Source organism: Eublepharis macularius, chromosome 17, assembly GCF_028583425.1.
Source record: "Eublepharis macularius isolate TG4126 chromosome 17, MPM_Emac_v1.0, whole genome shotgun sequence".
Taxonomy (NCBI): Eukaryota; Metazoa; Chordata; class Lepidosauria; order Squamata; family Eublepharidae; genus Eublepharis; species Eublepharis macularius.
In genome coordinates, this window is record NC_072806.1 from 513,184 (window position 1) to 537,847 (window position 24,664).

Consider the following 24,664-nt stretch of genomic DNA (forward strand, 5'->3'; position numbering starts at 1 on the left):
TCTGAGGCAGCCACACCTTGGCGGTGCCAGTCCTGGCTCCATTACGGGCTGCCAGGCAAAGCATTCTCAGCGGATCCCCTTAAACCGTACGCCCAGCTCCCTCCTGCCGCTTCTGGCCGCGTTAAGTCCTCTGTGCCAAGTCAGAATGGCAGCCTGTTGGAGCAGAGGGCCCTCTCCCACTCCTGTGACCCCCGCCCATGCCTGAGCGTGGCACCTGCTACAGCGGGCCCTGGCCTGCATCCCTCCCCTGCGAAGCTGCACATGCCATGCCTTCAAGCAAGCACACCAGTTCCATGCTCTGTAGTTTGCCAAGCAGCATGACCAGTCAGGTCTATAGGCACAACTGCTCAGCCGAGGCACCTCTTGAGCAACTGCTGCTGAAGTGGATGCATGGCACAGGGGCACAAGCCAAGCTCAGGCACAGCTCCCATTCGTGTCAGCGGCCCCTTTCGCAGAAGAATTTCCCAAAGCACTGTTTTATAGCTGCTTCTAATCTTGTGTCGTTTTTGAACCACATACTTAAATAAGTCTCTTTATTCCATAATGCATTGCCTTAATAATAGTAATTAAAAGCTACTGTATGACACAAGATTTGATTTTAAAAAGCCTGAATTGAACAAGGGGAAAAGACAGAAGATACTTTGGCTGAAAATAAAGGATTTTGTTCTTTAAAAATGTCTGGCTCAATCATCTAAGCAGGATTCTCTATGTAGTTAAGACAGACCCTTTAAGAGGAGGACAGAGCAGAAGCCAGGCTGTCTTTTTACAGTTATGTAGGAACTACAATATTCTTAGCTAGCAAAATGAGGAGGGCAAGATCCACATTCCCACCAGCATGCTCCAGGGCCTGGCTGGCTTCCTGGGGAGTAAAGCCAACTCTCACAATCTGATCAACGTCCACAGGGGGGAAAGCAGGAGGCGGAGGAGCTGCAGAATCCGCTGCTGGAGGGCAGACGTGCAGTCCGGCTGGAACACCTGGCAGCTTCCCAACATCGGCACTTGAGGAGACCGGCGTGCCAGGCGCTCCTGAGGAAGAATTCAACACACTCCAAGGCTCACTGTCCTGTGAAAGGCTGGAGGGAGACGGGTTCTGCACCAAAGGTTCACCGCCTGCTGAGTGGTCAGAAGAGAAACGCGGAGGTAACATGTCAGTGTGTTCCCCGCCCTGAGCTTGATGGGTGGCTGCTGAAGGTCCCTGAACGACGGCGCTCTTCAAACCCTCCTGGACTAGAGGCGCACCTTGCTCAGACTCCTCGGGCAACGGCAGGGCCTCCCGCAGGCCCTCTGCTCCCGCCACAGAGAACCGTGCCCCTGCTGAGGCTTCAGGGCCGACCCCCTCAGGGAGGGAGCGCCCTGCCTCTGGGACGTCTACGTCACGGCATTCGGGCTTCTCTCCAGGAAGGGCCAGGAGCTGATCAAAGCTCTCGCTCCAGGAACCCTGCAAGTCCTTCTTATAACTCGCAACCAGGAGCTGATGGAGCTCTTTCAAGGCAGATGTGAGAGAGGGGCAGGGGTCTTCTGCCTGGCGGCTCGGCTGCCCATCGGGAGGAGAGCCTGAGAAGCCCACAGCAGCAGAAACGTCTGTGGACTGGAACACTATTTTCCCGGACTGCGTCAAATCACTTGCAGAATCAGTGGCGAGAGGAGAGTCAGACTCGGAGGACTCTGCCTCCATCACGGAACATTCCGAGTCCACAGCAGACAAATGGACAGCCTGCTCTTTCGGCAGGTTGTCCGCCGCAACCGGGGCCTGATCTGCGACCTCCACTTCCATGAAGGTCTCGTTCCTAGGAAGGCTGTGCGGTGCAGATTCTGGCCTCTGATCTCCATCAGAGGAAAACTTCAGCTCGCTGGCCACGGCTCCACTTCCCTCAGACAGAAAGGAATCAAGGGCCAGCTCTCCACTCGCAGGGGAGGGGGACACGCCCGTTGCAGGCAAATTTTCCCAGCTGGATTTCTTGTGCCGTTCGTCTGGAGACTGCTCTGGGTCAGGCTCCTCATGTGGCTTTGGACCCATCTGGCTCCATTCCAGATGTGATGAAGGCCCCGGCATAGCCGTCTCTCCTGCCTCTGCAGAAGCAACAGGCCAACTGCTTCCTCCCACTTCTTCCAAAGGGGACTCTTGACCTTGGCCACTCCCCTTAGCACAAGACGCCTGTGGCTTGCCAGACGCAACTGGTTTTGCATGCGAGTTTGGTGAAGGAATATTTGGACTGCCACGCGATTCTGCACCAGCCAGAGAAGCATCAACACGGGTGCAAGTATCACGATTAGGAAGATTCCACATGGTCAGAGGCAGTTCTTCCCTCCCTAGCGAGACTGGACATTCAGGAAGGGATTCTACAGACTTTGCAGCTCTGGGATTCACAGTCTCTGCCAGACGGCGTTGGTGAGCGCAAAGGGGAGGAGCAGAGACAGAGCGATCGCGTGACCGATGGAAGGACTTACTGGTCTTCAAGCCCGTGTCTGTCAAAGAGGTTGGATGTTTCAACCCATCCGAATTCGGTAACAGAGATATTTCTGGTGAGGTAGTTTCTTTGTCAGTATTCTCTGTACAGGGGAGGAAGGGAGAGAAAATCTGCGTAAGACTCCGAATGTGACCAGGGATTGTTTCACTTTTACCAGAAAAGGGGGCAAAACACCTCCAATGGACTTACTCTGAAATGCATGCATTCGGAGGGGGGAGGGATCACGGCTAAGGCTCCCGCCGGCATCGACACCTCTAATAACCAGACAATCACAGAGGCTACAGAAGATTTTATTATTGCTGTTTCTCAAGAAATTGCAGTAAGCCAACATCTAGTAAAAAACTGCGCTAGAATTATTTTGCAGAGATGAGAGCACAAATAATTCTGCTGCCAACATGCTTTGATCAGCTCAACAGTGGCCTTCTTTTAGGCTAACCCTCAAGGCGGGGCGATGCTGCTAGCTCCCTGAAAGCCTTGCTAGGGTGCTGCAGGCACTCTCACATGCACACCCAAGACGGGCCGCCCAGGCCTGGTTTGGGCTGCTGTCTTCTGATCAGTCAGTTTTATGAGATAAGCAGAAAGCAACGGCAGTCAGAACAGGAAGTTGGGTTTGCTACTTGGGCCTCTGGGGCCACAAAGAAGGGGGGGATTGCATTTTGGACACAGATCACTTGGCAGCTCAAGAGGAACACGGTGCCAAGGGCCCCCCTTGCACCTGCGCAGCCTCGGGCACACACGGCAAGACTTGACCTCACCTCTTGCGCCACTCAGCCACATGCTGACCACCAAGAGATGGGCACACTGAGTGTCAGACGTCACCCACAGACCTGCCTGGGACGGAGTACATGTCTGAAATGCTCTCCGCTTCCTTCTCTCTCCGAGACAAAGATCAGAGGCAGTGCACGATAGACAACTTGCTCCACGGTGACTGAAGGAGACACAAAACTCCGAACAAGCAAGGAAGCAGAAGGGACTGTTTGTAAACGGGGGCTGTAAATACCTGGTCTGTGGCCCAGTCCAGCAGCAGTAAACCCACACCACATGCATCAAGGCTTCTGGTGCTCTGTTTCGATTAGGAGACAAACACACCACACTTGTGTTAGCACACGGCACATGCACCGTTCTGGACTCGCACCCTCCCCCGCTCGCCTCCCCCACCCCCGCTTTGCTCTAGACAGGAGGCTCTCTTGGCTGGGTCTCCCTTCCAGCAGCGGCAGCAGCAGGGGCAGCTGTCCTTATCTCAGCTGGGCACCATCGAGGACTCTCACGGGGCATCCAACAGAACGGCTGCTCTCCAGTGGACAGGCTGCCCGGCTTGCTTATGAACATGGCTGCCACGGAGGGGCGGCCGGCTTCGGTTCCCTTCTGTCGCTGACTTGCTGTGATCTCTGCCTCACCCACAACATTTTCTTCATTCTGTCCCTTTCCTTCAGTTTGAAAATGGAAACAATGCCAGCCACAGTGAGAAAAGGGAACTTTATGGGAGCATCAGGCACACATGATGGCTGCTGAGGCTGCACAATGCAACTTGAAATGGGATGGGGCAAGCGGGACAAGCCAGGATCTGAGGAGAGGAACGAGGCTGCAGCCACTCTGGCTCCACGTAAGAGAAGCCACGGCAGGCAAATTCTGTGCCGAGTGCCCCAAGCAAGCGCTTGACTGGAAGCCAGCCACTCCCTCGCCTGACCTGCCTGGCAACACTTGCGCAATGAGACTCTCCCACCTCTGTGGCTTCTGGGCTGGCTCCACTTTGCTTTCTGTCTCCCTGCCAGTGGAACATGGCAGCTTTCCTCAAGAAAGAAGCACCAAGACTCCTCGAGGCTTCTTTTCCTTGCAACTTGCATAAGCTGGGCTGGCTGGTTCTAGCCCACTGAAGATGCCCCAACATGCCAAAAGCATTTGCCTTCAGGTTTCTCACTGCATCTGATCCCTACAGATCCGCAGCAGAGAGATCCAGACCAAAGAGGAACAGTGAGCTGCATGAGAACATGCTGAGCGCCCCTGGCTGGACCCCAAAACCCAGGGTACAAGTAAAGGAGCAGCGCTGCCTAGCTATACGGTTTCCCCCCGCCCTGCCCATCCAGCTGGAAGTCTGGGGAGAACAGTGAGACACGGGCATCACGCGTCCAGAAGATGCATCCGAGGTGCATTTCCCCAGCAGAAAGCGTCTGGACTGAGACACACGCGTGGGGAAGTTAAAATCTAAAGTCGCCTGAAGGGGAACGGAGGCCACAAGAGCATTCCTTCTAGTGCTGCAGAAGGGAACAACCTTAGGGGGAAACCAGGAAGATCCATTTCATATATGACCCTAATGCTGCCTATGAAATGGTGCTGCATTTCTCAGCACGGCGGGTGCAACCCAATTCCCTTGCTGGGAGTAATGGGAGACCACTGAGAGTCTGACCTAAGAACAGGCTATGGCCATAAGGAACTTTTTCCTGTATAGGAAACCCACCACACTTCCAGTGTGCAAGTGGCTGGAGCGTTTTACCACACACTCAGGGGTGGGACAAGAAAGGCTGGAAGGCAAGTAACCATTTCCTTGTGTAGTCAAGTGGACCACTCGGCCATCTTCTGCTGAAGAAGCTACTGACTGACATAGTGGGATGTGACCAGGCAGCCGGCAGCTTCCTGGGCTGCTACCCTGTGGGCCACGAAGCTGTGGGTCCCGTTAGCGCTCATCAGTACGGGGACTCCCATGACACCAAGGCCTGGTGCTTCCGAGGGAGGGGAGCAGGTGCTGTGCTCGAGACCCACAAAGACAGGCCCACCAGGGAGGCCGAAGTAAAGCACGAGGCTAAACTGGGTCTGCTCAACAGGGAGCAAACCCTACACTTGTTTAGTTCGATTTCAGGTTTAACAGTTAATCCATTGAAATCAGAGCTGTTTCCCATTCATTTGACCCCTAGTTCAGTAGCTAGGTTACGAACACGATTTACATTCAAATGAGTTATGAAGAAGATGAGATATCTAAGAGCGTATATCCCTGTACTCTTGAATGATGTCGTTTGGGTAAATTTTGATGAACTTTTCAAATCTGTGCTGATCCTTTTTTCTAAATGGAAGAAACCAAGTTACTCATGGTTGGATAGGATCTCACTGGTTAAACCTTTCTGTTCCGATCCCTCCCAGTTAAAATACTTCCAAGAAAAATACAGCTCTGGCAAAGGGCTCTCAATGAGTTTATTTGGTCTGGCTGCAAACCAAGAGTTGGGTTCCAGACGTTACGTCGGCCCTCAGGTTTAGGTGGTCTGAATGCCCCAGACCTGTCTTTATATCAAGCTGCCTCTTCGTTGGCTCCACTGATTCAGGCTTTAAGATTGAACCCAGCAGAAGCCTAGATCTCTGCAGAAAGTTTCTTTTTTTCACCACTTTCCTTACCAGTAACCATCTGGTCCTCAGCTAAAAACAGGCCAGTTATGACTTCCTCCAATTCCCTATTAGACAACATGCTGAAAACCTGGAATATAGGAAAATCTTAGCGCCGGGTATTTCTCCCCTAACGCCTTTCATTAACCAAGATTGGTTTCCCCCAGGAAAGGATTCAAGTGAGTTTAGGGAATGGAAAGACTCTGGGTTATTGATGATTATTAATTGGATTAAAAATGGGACAATTCTGGATAAATCTATAGCAGAAAGTTCGGAATTAGGATATCTTGGTTTAGATATCTTCAGCTGAAACATCTGTTCTCCAAGCTGATCAGGTCCAAGGATTTGCTTTGGCCCCTAACTCTCTTTGAGGAAATGATTTGGAGCAGGAATAATGGTAAATAGGGTATGATTTCAACCCTCTATAAATTATTATTAAGGGTGACACATAAAGACCCTCTGCTATACCAAAAAAAATGGTCTGATTCTTTAAAACGGGTTTTCTCGGAATCTGATTGGAAACAGATACGGAACTCTCCCTCCAATAAATCTAGTTGTTGGAATATTAAACTCCAATTTTACAAGCTGTTGTCCAATTGGTATTTAACACCACATATACTGAATCAGATGAACAGGTTGTTGAGCCCTCTGTGCTGGAGATCTTGTAAGCAGGAAGGCACGGCCCTACTTATGTGGTGGGAATGCCGTCTCATTCAGGAATTTTGGACAGTGGTTCACAAAGAGATATCCAACACGGTGAGTCTTTCGTCGCCATACTCCCCGGAATTTCTCCTATTGGATTTTTGGCCCGACTCTATACTAGATAGGAGTATCAGATCTTTTGTTTCGACATGTTGGTTGCCGCTGCTCGTCCAGTCATCGCTAGTAATTGGAAATCCCTCGTAGACCCATTGCTAAAAAAAATGGTATCAGAAAATCTGGGAGCAATATTTGATGAGTAGGATTATGCATAATCCGTTCTTTGGGATCTTGTGTATGGTAGTCCCTTTATTCGAATATGATAAAATACGGAAACCAGTTTTAGATGTTTTAAATGCCAAAGGTATAATCCCCTCAATGCAACCAAGTTTAAACGCTTGTTTATTGTAATTCTTGGGTTTTTAACAATTTGCCAAGGGTTGTTTTCTTTCTTTTATGGTTTAATTTTAATTTTCTTTGTATTTTATGGTTTTATCATTTTTTTGTATTAAATCTTTTAAAAACAAACAAACAGGGAGCTTTAATGGGTGAGCCACCAGACACAGGGACTCCCCTTCCACGCTTTGTCCATCGCAGCGAATGGCAACTTCTCCAAGGGAGCTCAGGAGGCTGGCTGGCTATGCGAGGATGCAGAATGTCCTGCGGGAAATCGAGCCTACCGAAGCCTGGCTGCGGTTTCTCACGCTCCCTCTGCCTTCCTGCCCTCTGACTTGGCGCTCTGTGCAGAGTCCGGCTGTAGCTAATATTTTTGAAGGGAGGAGGATTCGTGAAATTGAATCAGCGTTTTTTGAGCTACTTCTGGCATTTAATCTGCTAGAGATTATGCCTGCTTTTATTTTACGGACACTGTTCAGCGGGCCACCACATCTCTGCTTGGGTGGCCCTACCTCTGGATGGCACAGGCTGGTCTGCAAGGGATGAGCAAGCCTGCCCTGGACAAGGTGGCCAACGAGCAAGCCACCAGCGGCTTCCAGCTTGACAGGGGGACAGCCAGCAGGGGGCTAGACTGGGCTGGCAAGACCTGAATTCCAACTACCACTCAGATCACTAGCCAGCCACAGGACAGTATCTTTCCGCCTCATCTACTGTGCTAGGTTGTTACTGGATTAACACGCTCACCTCTCAGTCTAACAATAATTCTAATTAAGGGGTGTGGTTGCTGGCACCCCCAGAACAGGGATCAACCTGCACGCGCCCACCCATGACGTGAAAAGGGAGGGGTGTCCTGGTGAGTGCAAACTGGCAGTCAAGAGGTGGCGGCTGCCCAGGGGGGGCCTGGAAGCTCCCGGCGTTTCTGCCTTCCGAGTCAGAGCACAGGAGCCACGTTCCACTGCAAAGGCAGGTCACGTTCCACGGCCTCAGCACAGCCACGCCAGGAAAGAGCAGGGTGAAGGCAATCCTAGAAAACTGCCTGGCGGGAAAACACTCTCCCCTTCAGCCACACTGAACTTCCAGCAAGAGAGGCGGACCTGGTGGGCCTCCCCATTGGTTCTCTGCCTGCTCTGAGCCCCTGAAGTACCTGCTTCCTCAACGGATTTCTGTATGGCCTCTGCCAGTTCCTGGTCCGCCATCTCTTCCGGCCGTACATCCTCCCGGCCTGTGCCGTAAGCCAGCCTCGCGCACTCGGGGAGCTCCCCCTCAGGCAGGAAGGTCGTCTGAGAACCGGTGGTGCCAATCACCAGGACGTTCTTCTTAAGGTCAATGGAACACTGGGGAGAGGATCGAGGAAAGGGGGCGTGAGAGCCAGAATAGCAGAGGAGTCTTCAAGCCCCTTTAGCATTGGAGAGGGGGTGGTGAGTGCCACCCCAAAATGACTGCTGCAGGAGGCGGGGTCAAATGAAATACCTCCCTTTCCTTACTTTGCAAAAGAAATCACTTGGCCACCACACTGAACACGAAGCTGCGCGCCTAGTTCAGAGTCCATACACTGGTATTAGCTGTACTTTGACTGGAAGTATGGTTCAGCCCCCAGGACGACAGGAAGCTTAGAAGAGGAGCAGGTGGGGCTTCTACTCCTGAACGCTCAGGCAACAGCCTGGCTACCTGGATTCTTTGAACAAACCTCCCTCTCTGCTTGGCAAAAGCAGCTCCTGGCAACCACAGAACCCCACAGCAGCTCAGGAAAGCCTGGGGGCTTGCCAGTCCTCTTGAACCTCCATAGCGGCTGCCGCTGCAGCCACAGAAAGCCCTTTCCCTTTGAATGAAGGCAGCCAATTACAAGTCCTGCCTTAGAAAAGTCCTCACAGGAAGCTGAGACACCCAGCATTACAGGTTACAAGGCTGTTGTCATGGACACCATGGGAGCCTCAACTCCCGACACCTGGAAATACACCACAAGGCAGACCACCTAACTGCTTCACACACACCTGGAATGCTCAGGGTGCAGGAGGCTAAGTACCCAGCTTGCACACATGTGGGCACACACATACACACCAGGGCCAGCTGATCTGGCCTGCCTGTCTGTGGTTCTCGTTCCATCTTTGCCTAGCAGACAATGAGGTTGTCTTGGCTAAGCTTTTGGGAAACCAAATTTTAAAGCAGAGAAAAGGCGACAACGCTCCTCGCTGAGACCAGAGCTGAGTGTCCTCCCCTTGCGCTGTCACAGATCTTTGCAAAGGGAAAGGCTTCAACCGCAGAATGCTTTCAGCACTGCTTGCAGGAGGAGAAGTCATGGTCAGCAACCGTTAATGGGTCATGGGGGGGGGGTTGCAGACTTCAGTGCTCTGTGGGATTCCAGACACCGTTTTCCAAGCCACCAGGCTCCCCACCCACCCCTTCCTTCAAGTCACAAACTTCCATCTATGCAAAAAACCCCGTCTTGGGTGCATACCTGTAACCTGGGCCATGCACAGGTAGAACCTGGAGAGAGCTAAGAGTGTGGCAGACTGCAGGAGATTGCCAGCCTCAGAAGTTAGGAGGCAGGAGAAGAGTAAAAGCGGCCACCCACCCATGTTCTTAAGCCCCCCATGAAACAACCTGTCCTCAGATCCCCTTTGGACCCTGGTTTCAGGACAAGCCCCGGCCTCACCTGGTGCCTCTTCAGCATATCCAGTCCCAGAAGCATGTCCATGGGCTGCTCCTCCAAGATGGAGAAGGAACACGGGAGGAAATCCCCTTCAATCTGAACCTGAGCTAGAGCAGACAAAGAACAGCCAGCAGCAGCCCCGTTACCGTCAGAAGTGCTCCAGCCCAGGAACCCCACCGGCCTTCCTGTAATGCAGCAGTGACCCTGCCCGTAGCCCCTCCTGTGCCCACTTACCCAGATGCACTCTGCCAATGATCTTCTGAGTACCCACACCTTTCGCAATGCCTGCCCACCGCCGGTCCACGAGTCGCATGATGTGGCACCTTTCCGCGCATGCTTGGCTCATAATAGTCATCTGAGCCCCTGCCAGAGACAGCCACCATGTCAGAAAGATAAAAATCATTTGAGAGAGAAGAACCATCTTGCCATTCCTGCGATGAGGATTTTCATATAAGCAAAAAACCTGCAGTGCGGCAGAAGAGCGCCCCCCCCCCCAACAAATAAATATAACAATTGCAGCTTTTACCTAGTTTTTAAACAAACTGATTTCACCACGTGAAAGCCACATTTCACTGTGGAAGAGACGGGCGGGAGCACAGAGAGAGAGAGAGAGAGAGAGAGCCCCCTTGCTCCCAAGCCAGACCCCCCACCCCGCCCCTCCCCGCCCCGGTTTGCCAGCACTGTCCCCGGGCAGCAGCTCTGAAGCAACAGATCTTCCCAAGCTCGGCTATTTCAAGCCCTTTTTGTTGGAGACGTGGAGAACTGACCCCTTCCCCCCAGACCCTCCTGCAGGCCAGAAAAGGGGCTCAAGGGAAGGGAGGGGCCGGACACGCCTCCCGTCTCCAGGAGGAGCGAAAAGGGAAGGAGAGACACTTCAGCCTCACCCGAGTCCACAAAGGCTTTCACAGGGTGACCGTTGACCTTGCAGTTGATGTAGAGCATCACCACCTGGCCAAAGCTCTCTGGGGCCTCCTCCATGGCGATAGTCATGTTCTCCTCGATGTTCTGCTGCCTGAATTCAAGGTCAAAAAGAGACTCAATGCCACCGAGGCTCAACTGCGCTCCCCACTGGTTTTAAAGCCAGCCAGGTGGCCAGCCCTCATCGGAGCGCTCAGTGGAGATCTTGAGGTCTCTACCAGATGCACAGAAAAAACTGGGAAGTGGGGGGGGGGGGGAATCCGTCAGGACAGCCAGGGAACAAGAGAGCACGCCGAGTGCTGCGAGCGTGGAGGCTGGCCAGGGCTGCAGTGCTGCCTTGAGAAGACCCCCTCCCTCCACCCTGCCGTCTAACAGAGGGGGGCTGGAGGGAGCCCAGGTGCTCCAGGTGCAAAGCAGCACAACTCTGCACACCCCTTTTCTCCTTGCTGGGGAACTAGCCCCCCCCCACTTCCTCCAGGGAGTGACTGTCCATCACCAGGCCGCCGCTGTGCTGCACAGAGACCACCCAGCTGTCTATCGCAGGCTCAGCCAGCAGCAGCCACGGGTGCCTTTGTTTACCCTGGGATCCCAACTGGCTTCCCAGTGCCCAGGTGTCCCCCAGCTTGCCCCTTGGTTTTGCTACCTGATGTCCTCTTCAATCTTCGCTTGAGCCTCCAGATCAAAAGGGTCAGCTGAGAAAAGTCGGATCCTCTCCTGCTCCCGGCGTGCTCGATCCTGCTGCTGCTCCAACAATACCCGGGTGAACTTCTCTGGAGTCACAAAGACACACACGGATTGGATGCAACAGCTCCCCCGCCTACGAATTGCACCAATCTGGGAGCCTTTGACTACTACCATGCTGATAGGCTATGTTAAGCGCTTCCGAAAGGGCCAGGCTCAAAGAAAGAGACTCGTGCCAAAACTGGCCCCCCCAAGCTAGAAAAACGCTTTCTGTCTTGTGATGCCATCGCTCAAGTTAATCAAACAAAAACAAGGAATTCCTATAGAAATGACTGCCGCTTTTTGAGATTTCTGGGTTGCCAGACACCCAAACTCATTCCAAGCCGAGGGCTTCCTTAGAAAGGCAATTCATGCTTCCGTAGCGTTTGCTTTCTTCAACAGATGCAGGGAATCCCAGCGTTCATCACAAGCGTAACCCTATGATCAGCCAAGAGGAGGAGGAGAATGGCACCGCTCTGCACAAGCACTGCTTCCGTCAAGCCAGACCGCGTTGCTCGCTCACGCAACAGTTCAGCCGAGGGGCTGTGGCTCATCAGAGAAAGAGACTCTGCTTGGCTGCAGAAGGACCCAGCTTCTATCCCAGCTTCTATCCTGAGCATTTCCAGCTGAAAGGACCACGTTGTCAAAGCCCTCCGCCAGAGACCCTGGAGAGCAGCTGGCAGTCAGACTCATGGCCCGATTCAGTGTGAAGCCCCTCCGTGTCTCCCCTCAGGGAGACAGGAACAATCCGTCTATGAGGGACAGTTCAGCCGCTGCTACTTTGCCTCGGCCAGAAAGCGAGCTGCGTCCTCACAGATGAGAACACTGGAGGCTTAACGTAGCGTGGCTGATCATGCTGCCCCGGAAGCTCCAAGCCCGCGCCCAGATGAGCAGAAAGTGCTACGCTTCATCACTGGTCCTCGTTGGCTGTGCCTGCAGGTCTGCTCACCACACAAGACTCCAAGGACAGAAATTGCTTTCTACAACCAGAACAGCCCACCCCTGTGAGGTGGAGGCAATGCCCTCCGTGGCAGGCAGGCACAATGCTAAAGAACCTCCCGGCTAAGCGCAGCTCCCGGTCTAGCATCCTGGGCCTTGCTTCCTGCACCAGATGCCTTCACACAGGCATCCCGAGGGAAAACTCCCAGTGGCGGAAGTGTTCTTTGCCAGCACTGGCCCCCCCACAGAGCCACTCACCAAGGTCTCCACTCAGCAAGGCCTCAGCCAAGGGAGGGTTGCGCTCCTTCAGCAGGGAGAGCTCGTGGGGGTTGGACAGCAACATGTCCCGCAGGAGAGCTGGGTTGTCCAAGCCCTGGGGGGCTGGGGGGACTTCGGGAGGAGACGGGCGGGGCTGTGGTGCCGGCTGCGGCCGTGGCAGCTGGGCTGCTTGTGCAGATGTCCCAGGCACGGTGATACTGCTGAAGTCTATCCTGGGCAAGCCTGGGGAGCAGAGAAAGGAACCGGTCAGCCAGTGCCAGAGCCGCCTCTAGAAAGCCCCGGCCTCACCCCAGCACGGGTTGCTCCATGAGATCCTCTAAATCTGCGATCCCCAACATGTTCCTATGGGCACCACCATGGCTGCCCAAGTGTTTCCTGGCCCCCACTTCCCTCCGGCTTTCCTTCATCTCACCAGAACAGGAGGTGCTTCAGAAGACACCCCCCCCCCCCGCCCCGAAAGAATCGCTGTTATGGCTGCAGGGAACCACCTGTTGCAAACAACGAACTCCGTTCTAACAAGGCCCTTTCCTTGGACCTTCCCAGCATCCTGTGACTGAACTACAGTGGCCCTTTGGTGGTGGCTCCACTCTCGTTTCAAATCTGCGAATGTCTACAGGCTCAACAAGATTGGGAACCAACCCCTGCTCTAAACGCAGCTCTTTCCATTGTATGTCTCCTCTGCTCAGAGCAAATTCAGGCTGGAAGGCCAACAGCACAGACGTCTGCAGCAGTCAGTCTTGCACTCCTTTGAATCTTTGGAGCGTCACCTTTTGCCATTTTCAAGAAAAACATAATGAATCTATTTTGCCAGCACTATGCAAGGACGATGGCTCGTGGCTGGGCCACTCCAATCATTCGAACCTGCGTCGTCCCCAGCTCCTGAGGCAAAAGATGCTGAATTCGCGGCCCAGTGCCTCCTAAATGCTTCCCGAAGGGGCCTGCAGTTGGTGCCTCTCTTTGGCAGGCAACCAGCACGCTGATATGCCAGACGAGACGCCCAACCCCTCGTTGGCTGCTGCTGGGCTCAAGATGACCAGCAGAATCAGCACAGAAGAGAGCAGCACCTGCCACCTGCTCCCAACAGGGGCAACATGCCCCCCGGCACTTCTGTTAGGGGACCTTCCCCTTCACTCCAGAGTTCGCAGCCAATCCTCCCAGGTCATGCAGGCAGGGAGCGTTGGGTCTACAGGAACCAGGGAACAGCGGGCGGTCCTCCAAAGCAGTAGAGCGGTGAGAGGGCAGCTCAGACATTCCCTAATACTGAACTAAAAACCTGGAATATTTTCACAAAAACTTTACAAAGCAGCTCTTGTTTAAGTGGGAGAGTTAAACCAGAGAAACCAGAAATTGCAGCACCGGGTCAGAGTCTCTCTTACCCCCAGCAGGGAACTGAGCTGCAGACCGCCTCTCTGCATTCTCCACTTGCTGCAGTATCACCACATCACCATCTTTCAAGCCATAGGAAGCCAAGGATCTGTGGTTGTCAGTTAGGGGTACCTCTGCATAGACAATCTAGGGGGGAAAAAGATAAAGTTAGCATTATTAAGAAGTCTTGAGGAGTTAGCCGTGTTAGTCTGTAGTAGCAAAATCAAAAAGAGTCCAGTAGCACCTTTAAGACTAACCAATTTTATTATAGCATAAGCTTTCGAGAATCAAGTTCTCCGATGAAGAGAACTTGATTCTCGAAAGCTTATGCTATAATAAAATTGGTTAGTCTTAAAGGTGCTACTGGACTCTTTTTGATTATTAAGAAGCAAACTGGAAAAAGAAATCCCCCGTTAACCTTCCTTCTTTACTACCAGAATGTATGAGTAGGCTGATACCCACCAGGATCTGGGTTACTTCCCAGAGGTAAAACCTTTGATTGCGCAGCCAGCTTTGTGTGAATGAACGAGGCACTCATACAAAAAAAACAGCGAGGGCCAAAGACTTGAGGCAGGCCTCCACCTTTCGCTGAACAGTCTGACTCAAGCCCCTTCGCTCCAGTTCACAAGTCCCACTGCACTGGAGGAGCCCTTTGGCATTCCGTGAAAACAGAACAGGACACCGGAAGGCTGAGGGACAAAGGCCACAGGCAGGGCTGTCAGCAGTCCATGTGAGATGGCCAGTTTGGAGATCAGCCGCTTCGGTGTCCTCCTAGTGTGCTGAGGCTTTATTCTGCCTGCCGTTCACTTATCCACTGAAGCAGGAAGAAAGCTGGCGTGGTACAGTGGCTACAGTGTTTGACTAGGATCTGGAAGAACAAGGTTTGAATCCCCACTCTGCCATGGAAGCTTGCTGGGTGACTATGGGGGCCAGCCCCACACTCTCTGGCCTACCTCACCGGGCAGCTGTAGGGATTAAATAATAACCGTGTTTCTAACTGCAGCCCACTGACAGAAGTTAACAAAATCAGTGTTATTATCCCCCCCCAATCCAGTTGGGGAGCTGGGCTGAGAGGAGGGGCTCGCCCAAGGCCATCTCATCAGCTCATGGCAGGAGTGGGATTTGAGCCAGCAGAGGGCTGATTTGCAGCCCAAACCCTTACCCACTATGCCACAGAAGCTCCTAGAGGAGAATGATGTAAACTATCGAACTCAGGTCGTGAGCAGAGCTTGGGCTGCAGTACTGCCGCTTGCCCACTCTGTGCCACGGGGCTCTTGCGGTGCTAGAGAAGAGATTGTGGCTTTTCTGCTGTGCTAGAGAAGCGCAAATGGGAAGAGACCTGCAGCTCCTCCACCCACACTGCTGAGCAAGCTGGTCTGCCTGGCAGAGCGGGCGGGAGGCAATCTGGGGCCAGCCCCACAGGAAGCCAGGCTTTAGGGAGAGCCGCTCGGGGCCCAGCCCTTCCCTCGGGAACCGCCTGCCAAAGGACCCCCAAAGGCCCAGCCCGGCCCGCTGCCTGCTCCTCCCCCTCCCCTCCAGGCACCCGCAGGCCCCTGGGCCCCCCCCCCCAGTCCTCTGGCCCCGTCCCGGAGGGGAGCCTGGCAGGCGGGGCAGCAGCACCCAGGGGCGGCCCTTAGCCGGGAGGGGGGACGGGGCAGGCGCGGGAGCCGAGCGGGGCAGCTGCAGCCCGGCCAGGGAGGCTCTTGGCCGGGGTCCAGGCCGGCTGCTGCGCTCGCGGCTTCCGCCCGGGCAAGGGAGCGGCTCAGCCTCGGGCCCAGCCGGACAAGCCGCGGCTCCCCGCAGTCTCCGAAGAGGCCGGCCCGGCGCTCTGGAGCGACGCGCGGGAGGAGACGGGAAGAGGCGCCCGCGGGCCCGGCCCGGCCCGGCGCCTCTCCCGGCGGCTCCGGGTTGGCAGGCCTCCCGCCGCCCTCCCCTCGCAGGCTCCGCGCGGGGCTTCTTCCCAGGGGGGCGGCCTGGGGCGGAGGGAGGCCCTGCCCTGCCCTGCCCTGCCCGACCTGGCTCTCCGCGGCGGGGATGCCGGACTCGAGCTCGCAGAGGGCGCGGAAGTTCTGCAGCTCGAAGTCGGCGTCCACCTGCAGCGAGAAGGTCAGCTCGGAGCGGTCCCGCCGCAGGCAGAAGACCGTCAGCAGCATCGCGACGACGCTGCGCCGCGGCTCGGCAGGCCCGCCGGAAGGAAGCGGCGCGCTCGGCGGCAGGCGTCGCAAACGCCGCCAGCGCCCGCCCCGGAAGCCGCCGCCGCCGCCAGGGCCCGCCCCCTCGAGGCCTTTCCGGGGCGGGCCATCCGGCGCCCCTGGCCCTTCCGCGCGCGCCCTGGCGGAAGGGGCGGCGCCGGAAGGCAGGCGGCATGCGCAGGCCCAGAGACGCTCCCCGCTCCTGAAAGGCCCCTTCGCGGGTCTTCCGCGCGGCCTTCCCCTCGTCCGCCCGGGCGTGGACTCAGGCAGGCCTCGCCACACAGCTTGCCCGAGGGAGAACGACGAATCGCTGTGTGCGTCAGATAGACGCCCGTCTTAGAATGCAGCGCCGCGAGCGGCCCTCGCCCGTGAAAAGGCCCCTCTCGAGAGCCAGCATGGTGTGCTGTGCAGAGGATCAGGGTCCAAGCCCCCCTTCCGCCATGGAAGCCTGCTGGGGGACCTTCGGCCAGTCACAGCCTCTCAGCCCAACCTACCTCACCGGGGTGTCGTGTGGATAAAATGGAGACTCATGCAAGCCTCCTTGTGTCCCCATCAGGAAGGGAGCCAGTTTGGCATAGCGCATAAGAGCGCGGGACTCTAATCTGGGGGTTTGCTTCCTCACTCCTCCACTTGAAGCCAGCTGGGGGACCTTGGGACAGTCACAGCTGCTTCAGAGCGCTCTCTGGCAAACTGTTCTGAGTGGGCATTAAATTGTCCTGAAGCGCAGTATATAAATCAAATATTAATTATAGGTGAGATATAAATGAAGTAAATAAAATAAAATGTTGAGGGGCAGCTACAGCACAGGGCTTCAGGGACCACCTTGCTGGAACTCAGCCATGTTAAGCCGCAGGGCAGCAGCCAGCTCTAGGCCAGGAAGGTCCTGAAGGTGCACAGCAGGACCCCAGCGGAGCCAAAGAGCCCACCCAAGCAGCCACCTCCTCCCAGGGAACCAACGAACAATCACAGCCCTCGCACACAGTCTACTCTCCCCTCTCTTGCTTGCCCTCCCCACCGCCCCTCATCATCAGCCTGATTTTGAAAAACCAAACCCTACTTTATCCACACTGGATGAGAAAGGTCAGTCCCACTGAATCCAGTGTCCTCTTCAGTATGCAACTTTCCTACCACTTCACCCAGAGCATGTGGGTGGGGCCCCCCTTGCTCTTTCTAGCCCAAGTCAGTGCCCAGACTCCAAAGAAACACAAAACAAGAGTAAAGGACCCTGCCCCCACACAGTGAGGAGTGGGAATGCCATTTTTATTCAGGTGAAGAAAGAACAAAACAGTGTCCTACTCAGAATCCAGGAGGAGGAGAATGGCAACAGGGCCTCCTCTGGAAAGTCAGTTCGGCAGAGGGCTGCTCCCCACATGGCTTCCCTCCCTTTCCCCCCACCAATAGTGAGCCTGTGGCTTCAGTGGCAACATGGCATTGCCACTCAGTCCGATTTCTCTTTCTCTTTCATGTGCAGGAATACAACGCTGAACAGGAAGAGGCCCACCATCATGGAAAAGGCGCTGGCGTAGTAAGGGTAGGCGGAGGGGATGAAACGCTCATACTGGGTATGCTGGAGGGGACGCACAGACACCTGGCAAGGTAGAGGAGGCGGATGAGAATTCTGAGCTCCACAAGACACCCTCCCCAAACAAACCACAGCTGCATCAGGGGGTCCTCCTCCTCCTCTCCCCTCCCCCCACAAGCTGAGCACGGGGATCTTGAACTGTCAAGCCAAGTCCTGCGCTTGTTGCTCCTGCTGGTTTTGCACACCAGATGTTTGCAGGCCGAGGAATGATTTTTAGGTGCAGAGCATTTACTCTGAGAAACACTGCAGGGTTTTTAAAAAAGTGGGGTTTGAAGGCTGTTTTTAACATGGCTTTTATGCTCTGGCTTGTACCTGTTTTGTCGTTTGATGTCAGGTGCCTTCTTGAGCAGGTCTCTAGAGACAGCATTTACATTTTATAAAGGAACTATAAATCAATTATCACCCCCCTTGCTCAGCCTATTCAGAACAGCTGGGGAGAGGTATGGCCCTGTCACGTGGGAACGTCTTCACTAGCAAGGCCCAAGTCTTGTCATATCAACCTCTACGAAGGGCACAATAGACGGTCCTGCTCAGCCAATAATGCAGCTGTGTATTTTAGCTGTTCGACTGACACAGTTGTGAGAAGATGCTTCAACAATGTTAAAATTCAAGATATAAACTCTTAGAACAACTTGGGTTGAGGACCATCTCCTCTCCCTTCCACCGAAACAAGACCCAGACCCTGCTGCTGACCTGTGTAGATGAGTAGAGGTGTGTGTAGCCCAGGCGGTTGTAATCCACTTTGAACTGGAAAACTCCATAGACATCAGGGAGCTTGAACTGGACGCTGTATTTACCTCCTAGGAGCCAAGCACATTTTGAGCTTCATAGTAACTTGAAAGCCAAAGCATGAGGAAACTAAGCCTGCCAGTTGGTTAGTCTTAAAGGTGCTAATGGATTCTTGTCGATTTTGCTCCAAAGCAAGTTCAGCTCCTGACCCCCTGAAGCAGCAGTTTATAGCTCCTGCTGCCACATCCACTTCTTTTCATTGTGAGCCCATTTAACAGCTAAGCAAATTAGAGGTAGCCTTCTAGTACGAGACAGACCTGGTTCACGTATTCACAATGGAACCAGAGACACATCTAGTAATGGCTGTGTGTGTGAACACATACCATCACACATTATGACAGCTCACCTCAGCTACACATTTCAATTTGCAGTGTGTTTCTACGAGACATGTCTTCATTTCTTTTTGTTGGCCTGTTGCTTAGGGGCCCAGAGAAGGAAACTTGTGCAAACTGCGACAGAGAAGGTGGCTTTATGTTTGGGGCTGCTTGTGTGCCACGGAATGAACAGCACAGGAGCACGTAAGGAGAAAGGCAGGTGGCTTTAATGTTCGGAAGGTGTCATGGGCTTATGTGCAAGACTCATTCTTAGTAGAAAAGGCAAAATGGGCGCTCACCATTCTTCTTCAAAAAAGTCCTAACAAACGGATCAATGCGGACCAGCTCCAGCTGAATGTCGTCACCGTCGAAGGGAACCCATTTGCCCTCCGAGAGCTTTTCAATCACAACGCTGTACTCCTGGAAGACAGAGACCCATTGGCAAGGGAAGCGCGGAAGCAAGGAGGAGGCTCTTTTCTGTCCCCAGAGGACTCGGGAATCTCACCACTAAGTCAGTGACAGTGTAGGCACTAGGGGGCGCTGTCTCCCCCACACGATGGTGGGACACTTCTCCAACGCGAAGGACACCCTCTTCCTTGAACACCCAGCGGGACAGGGCGACGGCCAGCTCGTAGTTCCCAGTGTGGGGGTACCTGAATTACACAAGACGAGGAGAACAGGAAGCCTATGAGAAGCATGGGCAAGGCGAGTCTTTGCTGCTAGCGTGGCGTATTTGCGCTGCTATCCAAGAAAGGCTCTCCTGGCAGAGGGGGCTCTATGGAACTAGACAAAGTGCACAGACCCATGCCTCAGTAGTCGGCTATGGAGTTTTTGGGGGGACAGGAGGCAGCCACTTTTGAACTCACGCACCTTTGAGAGCCAGGTGTAGCTTTCTGCACAGCAGAGTTGAAGAATGCATCACTGAAGAAATCCAGGGAGCCGCTGAAGACAACGCGGGCATTGTTCCGGGCCTGGAGACCAGCGATCAAGAGGGTGTTCCTCCCAACAGCATGAGGGTACTAAAGGCAGACGTGGGCAGCATGACTGGGGAGGGGCAGGTTCAGACTAGGCAGCTGCCAGCCCCCTCCTCCTCACGAGGAGTACGTACAGCCCACCCCCTGCCCCCATGAACCTGCTCTGCACCACCCTCCTCTGAAGACAGGGCTGGAGGTAAACATTTCTACCCTTAAGCACACAGGTTCTCAGAGTGCCTTTAAAAATATAGACAACAAGCCCGGAAATGCACGTCTTCAACAATATATTTTTTAAACAATGACAGTAGCACTGTCAATGACCATGCCCCTCACCCCACATTGTAGTAAAAAAAAACACCTTTAGGACACAAATGGAGCAAGACCATTTCACGCAGCGACTCGCACAAGATCCAATCACAGCACCGCAGGAAGCCCAGGCGGCCCCCCCCCCAGACCAGGGGCCAGAACGCAGCCCTGAGCTGGCTCTCCCTGGGCCCGTACCTGTGTGATGGGTTTGTCAGGGAAGAAGGAGTAGGAGGTGGAGGAGCCAGTCAGGATGTCCAAGACCAGAGGGTTGTCGGGGTCTGCCACCATCCTGCAGAGAAAGGGCACCCTGAATCACAGCCACGGGAATCACCACCACCAGGGTCTGAGTCCCACTCAGCCCCAGAAAGAAACTCCCTCCCCACCTGAGGTTGGGGGCGGGGGAGGGGGCGGGTGGAGACCAAGGAGGTCTCTTGGATCTGATGGAGCTCAGAACTGAACAGAAGTTCAGAACTGAACGGGCCAGGTTTGCTTTCCAGCCAGAACTGAGCCCAAAGGAACTGGGCGGTGTGGCCAGCAGCAGCAGGAAGGCTTTGCCTTGGTTTCTGGCCCAGGATTCCCGGAGACTCACCCAACTCCCCGGAAGAGGATGGGGTTCAGTGGCCTTTTCCCCACAATCGTTGGAGCCTTCAGGAGATTTTCAGAGTCTGCCACAATGAGGGTGTGCTGCAGGCGGATTGTGAGAGAGGGCTGTCTGTTTCTCAGGGTTTGCATCCCGTGCAGAAGGCTTCAAGTGGCTGCCTGCTTTCTGGCTAGTGCTCTGGAGCACTCTGCTCGTCCCAGCCGCTAGCTAGCTATGTAGGCCCCTGAGCTTCTCCAGCCCTTACTTTCGGCTGGCTGTGCCTTGCAACTCCAACCACTTCCCTCTAAGCTGGCGGCCAGGTATCTGGGTCGCTATTGATGTTTCATTTCCACCAGGGCCAAGCCTGGGAGGTAGCATTAATTTACACCCTGCACAGAAGGGGTAAGGACCCCTAGGGAGGCAGCCCTGAGATTTGCATCATACTGCGCCCCCCAAGGCTTGCTTACCTGGCCCAGATCAGACACATCGTAGTTGTGGTGGTCAATGGCGGCGGTCTTCTCCTCGTCAAACTCTATCCCACACTCACTTCCAAGCTCACGAAGAGGATCCCCTAGGAATTATAACCGCATTTTGGTTTGTGAGAGGCACAGAAAAGGGGATTTGTTGGCTTCAGCACAGGCAGGCTTTTGCAGGGAAGTTCTGTTCAGTTTTCTTCCACGCAGAAATTAATTGATGCATAATCAAAAAACAGGAACTGAAAAAAGCGAGCAATCATTTCAGTTTTTATGATATGTTCATTTTCTTAGGAGAAATCTCTTTAACACAATAATATATGTGGAGCAACCCAAAAGCACTCCAGAAGTACTCATGCTATTCTTTCGCGCCCCAGCTCAGTCCCCGTTCTGTTCAAAGGGAGCTTTCAATTCCCCAGCTGCACAGCCAAAGGGAGAAAGGTAAAATCCGCATCACGTATGTCTACAGTCAGTCACCGTCCTTTATAGCTCCTGGAATTCCCATTGAACAAGATACCCAGAAGACCAGGAGAGGGCGAGCAAAGGAAGACCAACCTCATAGAATCATAGAGTTGGAAGGGGCCATACAGAACATCTAGTCCAACCCCCTGCCCCCTGTCTACTCTTTAAGGTTTCCATTCAGCTATCCAAGAAAGAAAAAAATCCAAACCCTAAACCAGCAAAGAGCTCTGCACCTGACGGCTCTTCATTGCTTAAGGTACCGTAAGACTTTTTCACAGAAGCAGATTAATACGGCTACCCCAGTGGAATGAGCCTCTCTGCCCATGACAGGGCAAGACCGAAACCCCAGGCACACTTTTCTGGGAGTAAACCACACTGAATAAAAACAAGGCTTACTTCCAAGTAGGCCTGCTTAGGATGGCTCCTGAAGTTGTCTTTCCAACTAAAGACCCTCTTGTCCATTTGAGAGACGTACGGCACTCACCAATGTCTGAGCTGGCAGCCACAAGGACGCTCCCACCGCCATCAATGAAAGCAGCAATAGTCTCGACGTTGATGTTGCCTCCAAATTCTGAAACGAAGCATCCATGGTGCTTAAGGGGGACTATACAAAACTGCTGACAGGCAAGTACAGTCTGCAGGCAGCCCCGCGTTTGGCCCACAGGTAGAGCAGTGGAAAAACTCACAAATAAGTTTTCCCATGAGATCAAAGAAGCAGGACAAACGTATGTTTCAGTTTCAAATTTTTTTTGGGTTCCACAAGCACACTTCAACGTGCTTGTGGTTCACACACTTGCAGGCTCTAGGATGGGGGGTGTCAAAGCCTGGGAGAGAAACACCCTCCAGGTTGGCCCCTTTTCTGGCCTGTACCCTTGGATGGACCTCAGACTGGGAGAGGAGGGGGGCGGGGTATACAGCACCCGTGTTCCCTCTCCCCAGGTGTGGTGTCGGTTCCTTCTGCTCTTGCTCTCTTTCTCTCTGCCTGGTCTAACGTTCACCACTCACTCCTCCTCGAGCCTTCCTGGGGTTCAGCTCTTATAGGGGGGGCCCCTCCCCCAAGCTCTGGCCCGTGGGCACCCTCCAGTTGGGCTGCCGCCGCAGGATGGAGCTGGGTGGTTCCCACCAGGCTTGCCATGGCAGGGCCTGTGTGGTGGGCGTTGCTAGGCCCTCTGGCCTCAGGGTGTTTGATGGCGGCGCCGGGGCTTCCCTGATGGATCCTGTCTATGTCTGCCGCCTGCTCCGTGGACCCTGCAGTTAGGAAGGCTGTTGCAGCATGGGGCCGTGGCTTGGCCCACTGGTGGGGTCACTCCCAGGAGAAGGGGCCAGTGCGGTTGGCGCCAAAGCAGCTCTCTGCCCCTTGCTGGGCTGGCCCAGCACGTCATGAGGGCCTGCAGGTGCTGCGTCAGTCGGCTGGCCTTCCTCCTGTGTCACAGGGGCACCACAGTTGCAACCATTGCCTCTTACCACCCAGTTGAGCCCTGCAAGCCCTCCATGGGGCCGGGAGACACCTGCGGGGCTGCTGAGGAGTGCCGCCGCTTCCTTTTTGGCCTCTGCCAGCCCAGAAAAGTCCGAAGGAAAGGGGAGCAGGCCCTGCGTCTTTGGACACTTCTTAATGCACTTACTAACCCATGTTATGTTTTCCAGTTTGTAAATGACCCCCCGCCCCAAGTTTCTAAATGTATAATGTAGATTCAAAAGCTCAGTTTCTCCACATCCTTTTATTTGTGCTAGGATCGTGTCTTACCTTCTACAGATGGAGAAAATATGATCAGGTTGTCATAAAGGAACTCTCCGTATTTGATAAGAGACAGGCCAGGGTCATCAGCAGTCCTGAAGGTTAGATCAAAGCCCCTATCTGGATGCAAAGGGGTGGGGAGGAAAAATACACAGGGAACAATGAACTGAATAAGCAGAAAGCAAAAGTAGTCCACGCACTCTTGGGCAGCAGCCTGCCAGACCAAACCAATACAAAAATACATTAAATAAATACTCATTAAAGCTTGTACAGTGTCAAATACCAACAGAGAGTTCTGTGCACACAAGCCACCGATCTGCTCCCTCTGGGATCCTGCTCCTGGCAGACGGGCATTGCTTGCACAGGCAGGGAAAACCAGTTCTGGCAATGGGGGGGAGCACACCCCCTGGGCACCTGCCTGTGTGCAACTCCATGTGGATCTCAGGTTTACTTTCTACTACTTGAAACAGACATACTTTGCATGCAAAACCCCCAGGGTCAACCCCCAGCACCTCTGTTTAGAAGGCTGCCAAGTAACGGGTAAAAGTCCTTTGCCTGCCTAAGACCTTGGAAAGGCAGAGGCAGGCAGCAGGCCACGGCCTGAACCGCTCCCTCTGAAGAGGCCAGAGCTGGGTGAAAAAGCATCTCCTGGACAAGGCGGAGGTCCCAGGCGCAACCTCTGGCTTGACTCACATTGCATGATCAGCCTGCCGGCACAGCAGAAAAGGCCTGCTACAAAGAACGTAAATAAGAAGCAAACAAAAGGCCTCCCATAGCGGGCGCCGGGAAAGCCGCTTCTCGACTGGAGACTTCGACCAGATACCCCCGCGGGGGCGACCTGCCGCCTGGAACGCCAGGAGGACCGATCGCTCCCGGGCAGCGCGCCAGCTCGACTCCTGGACAGGCCCGCGGTCAACGCCCGCGGGCGAAGGCGGCACGGCCACGCGCCCGCCCGGGGGGGCAACCCCCAACGCGGCGCGGCGGGCAGTTCTGGCCTCCGCCAGGATCCCGAGCAGCGGCGCCGCAAGGCCCAGGCCGCAGGAGCCGTTCGCTTCCAGCAGGAGGGCGGCCGCCGCTGCCGCCTGCTCAGCCGCCTTGCCGGGAGCGCCCTCCGCTCGCAGCCGACCCACGAGGGCCTTCCAGGGCAAGGGGCCCGCGGCCCCCCATCTCGGCCCGGCAGAGCCGCCGCCGCCCGCGGGACTCGGCGGGGCGCGCTCACCCGCCAGGCTGCGCATGAAGAGCGAGTGGGTGTCGCGCAGGTTCACGTTCTCCAGCAGCACCAACGTGCGCGGCCCGCCGCCCGCCGCCGCCGCCCGCGCCAGGCCCAGCAGCAGGGCCGCCGCCACCAGCCCCCGAGCGCCCGCCGCTGCCGCCGCCATCTTGCGCCTTCCCTCAGCCGGGAGCGCCGCCCCTCGAGCGCACCAATCCAAGAGCGGCGCCGCCCCCCGCCCGCA

General features: G+C 54.7%; 2 protein-coding genes across 5 annotated transcripts; both read right to left on the reverse strand.

Moving 5' to 3' along the window:
* Positions 1 to 516: 516 nt before the first annotated feature.
* Positions 517 to 16,010, reverse strand: DDI2 (DNA damage inducible 1 homolog 2). Of its 4 annotated transcripts, XM_055001114.1 has the most exons (10): positions 15,819 to 16,010; positions 13,815 to 13,950; positions 12,418 to 12,660; positions 11,144 to 11,270; positions 10,467 to 10,594; positions 9,817 to 9,945; positions 9,586 to 9,689; positions 8,077 to 8,266; positions 3,469 to 3,531; positions 2,465 to 2,550 (listed from the first exon to the last, which is right to left on the reverse strand). In XM_055001114.1, the coding sequence occupies exons 1-9, from the start codon at positions 15,954 to 15,956 to the stop codon at positions 3,515 to 3,517; spliced, it is 1,212 nt and encodes a 403-aa protein (XP_054857089.1). In that variant the 5' UTR covers positions 15,957 to 16,010; the 3' UTR covers positions 2,465 to 2,550; positions 3,469 to 3,514. The 4 variants fall into 4 exon arrangements, with proteins under 4 accessions (XP_054857086.1, XP_054857089.1, XP_054857088.1 ...); XM_055001111.1 differs by lacking the exon at positions 3,469 to 3,531 and having other exon boundaries at positions 517 to 2,550; XM_055001113.1 differs by lacking the exon at positions 2,465 to 2,550 and having other exon boundaries at positions 3,522 to 6,751.
* A 1,201-nt stretch (positions 16,011 to 17,211) lies between these two features.
* DDOST (dolichyl-diphosphooligosaccharide--protein glycosyltransferase non-catalytic subunit) lies at positions 17,212 to 24,605 on the reverse strand. Its single transcript, XM_055001720.1, has 11 exons — positions 24,430 to 24,605; positions 23,220 to 23,330; positions 21,960 to 22,046; positions 21,008 to 21,111; positions 20,550 to 20,644; positions 20,156 to 20,249; positions 19,551 to 19,699; positions 19,186 to 19,333; positions 18,980 to 19,100; positions 18,271 to 18,377; positions 17,212 to 17,583 (listed from the first exon to the last, which is right to left on the reverse strand). The coding sequence occupies exons 1-11, from the start codon at positions 24,587 to 24,589 to the stop codon at positions 17,434 to 17,436; spliced, it is 1,326 nt and encodes a 441-aa protein (XP_054857695.1). The 5' UTR covers positions 24,590 to 24,605; the 3' UTR covers positions 17,212 to 17,433.
* Between the last annotated feature and the right edge of the window lie 59 nt (positions 24,606 to 24,664).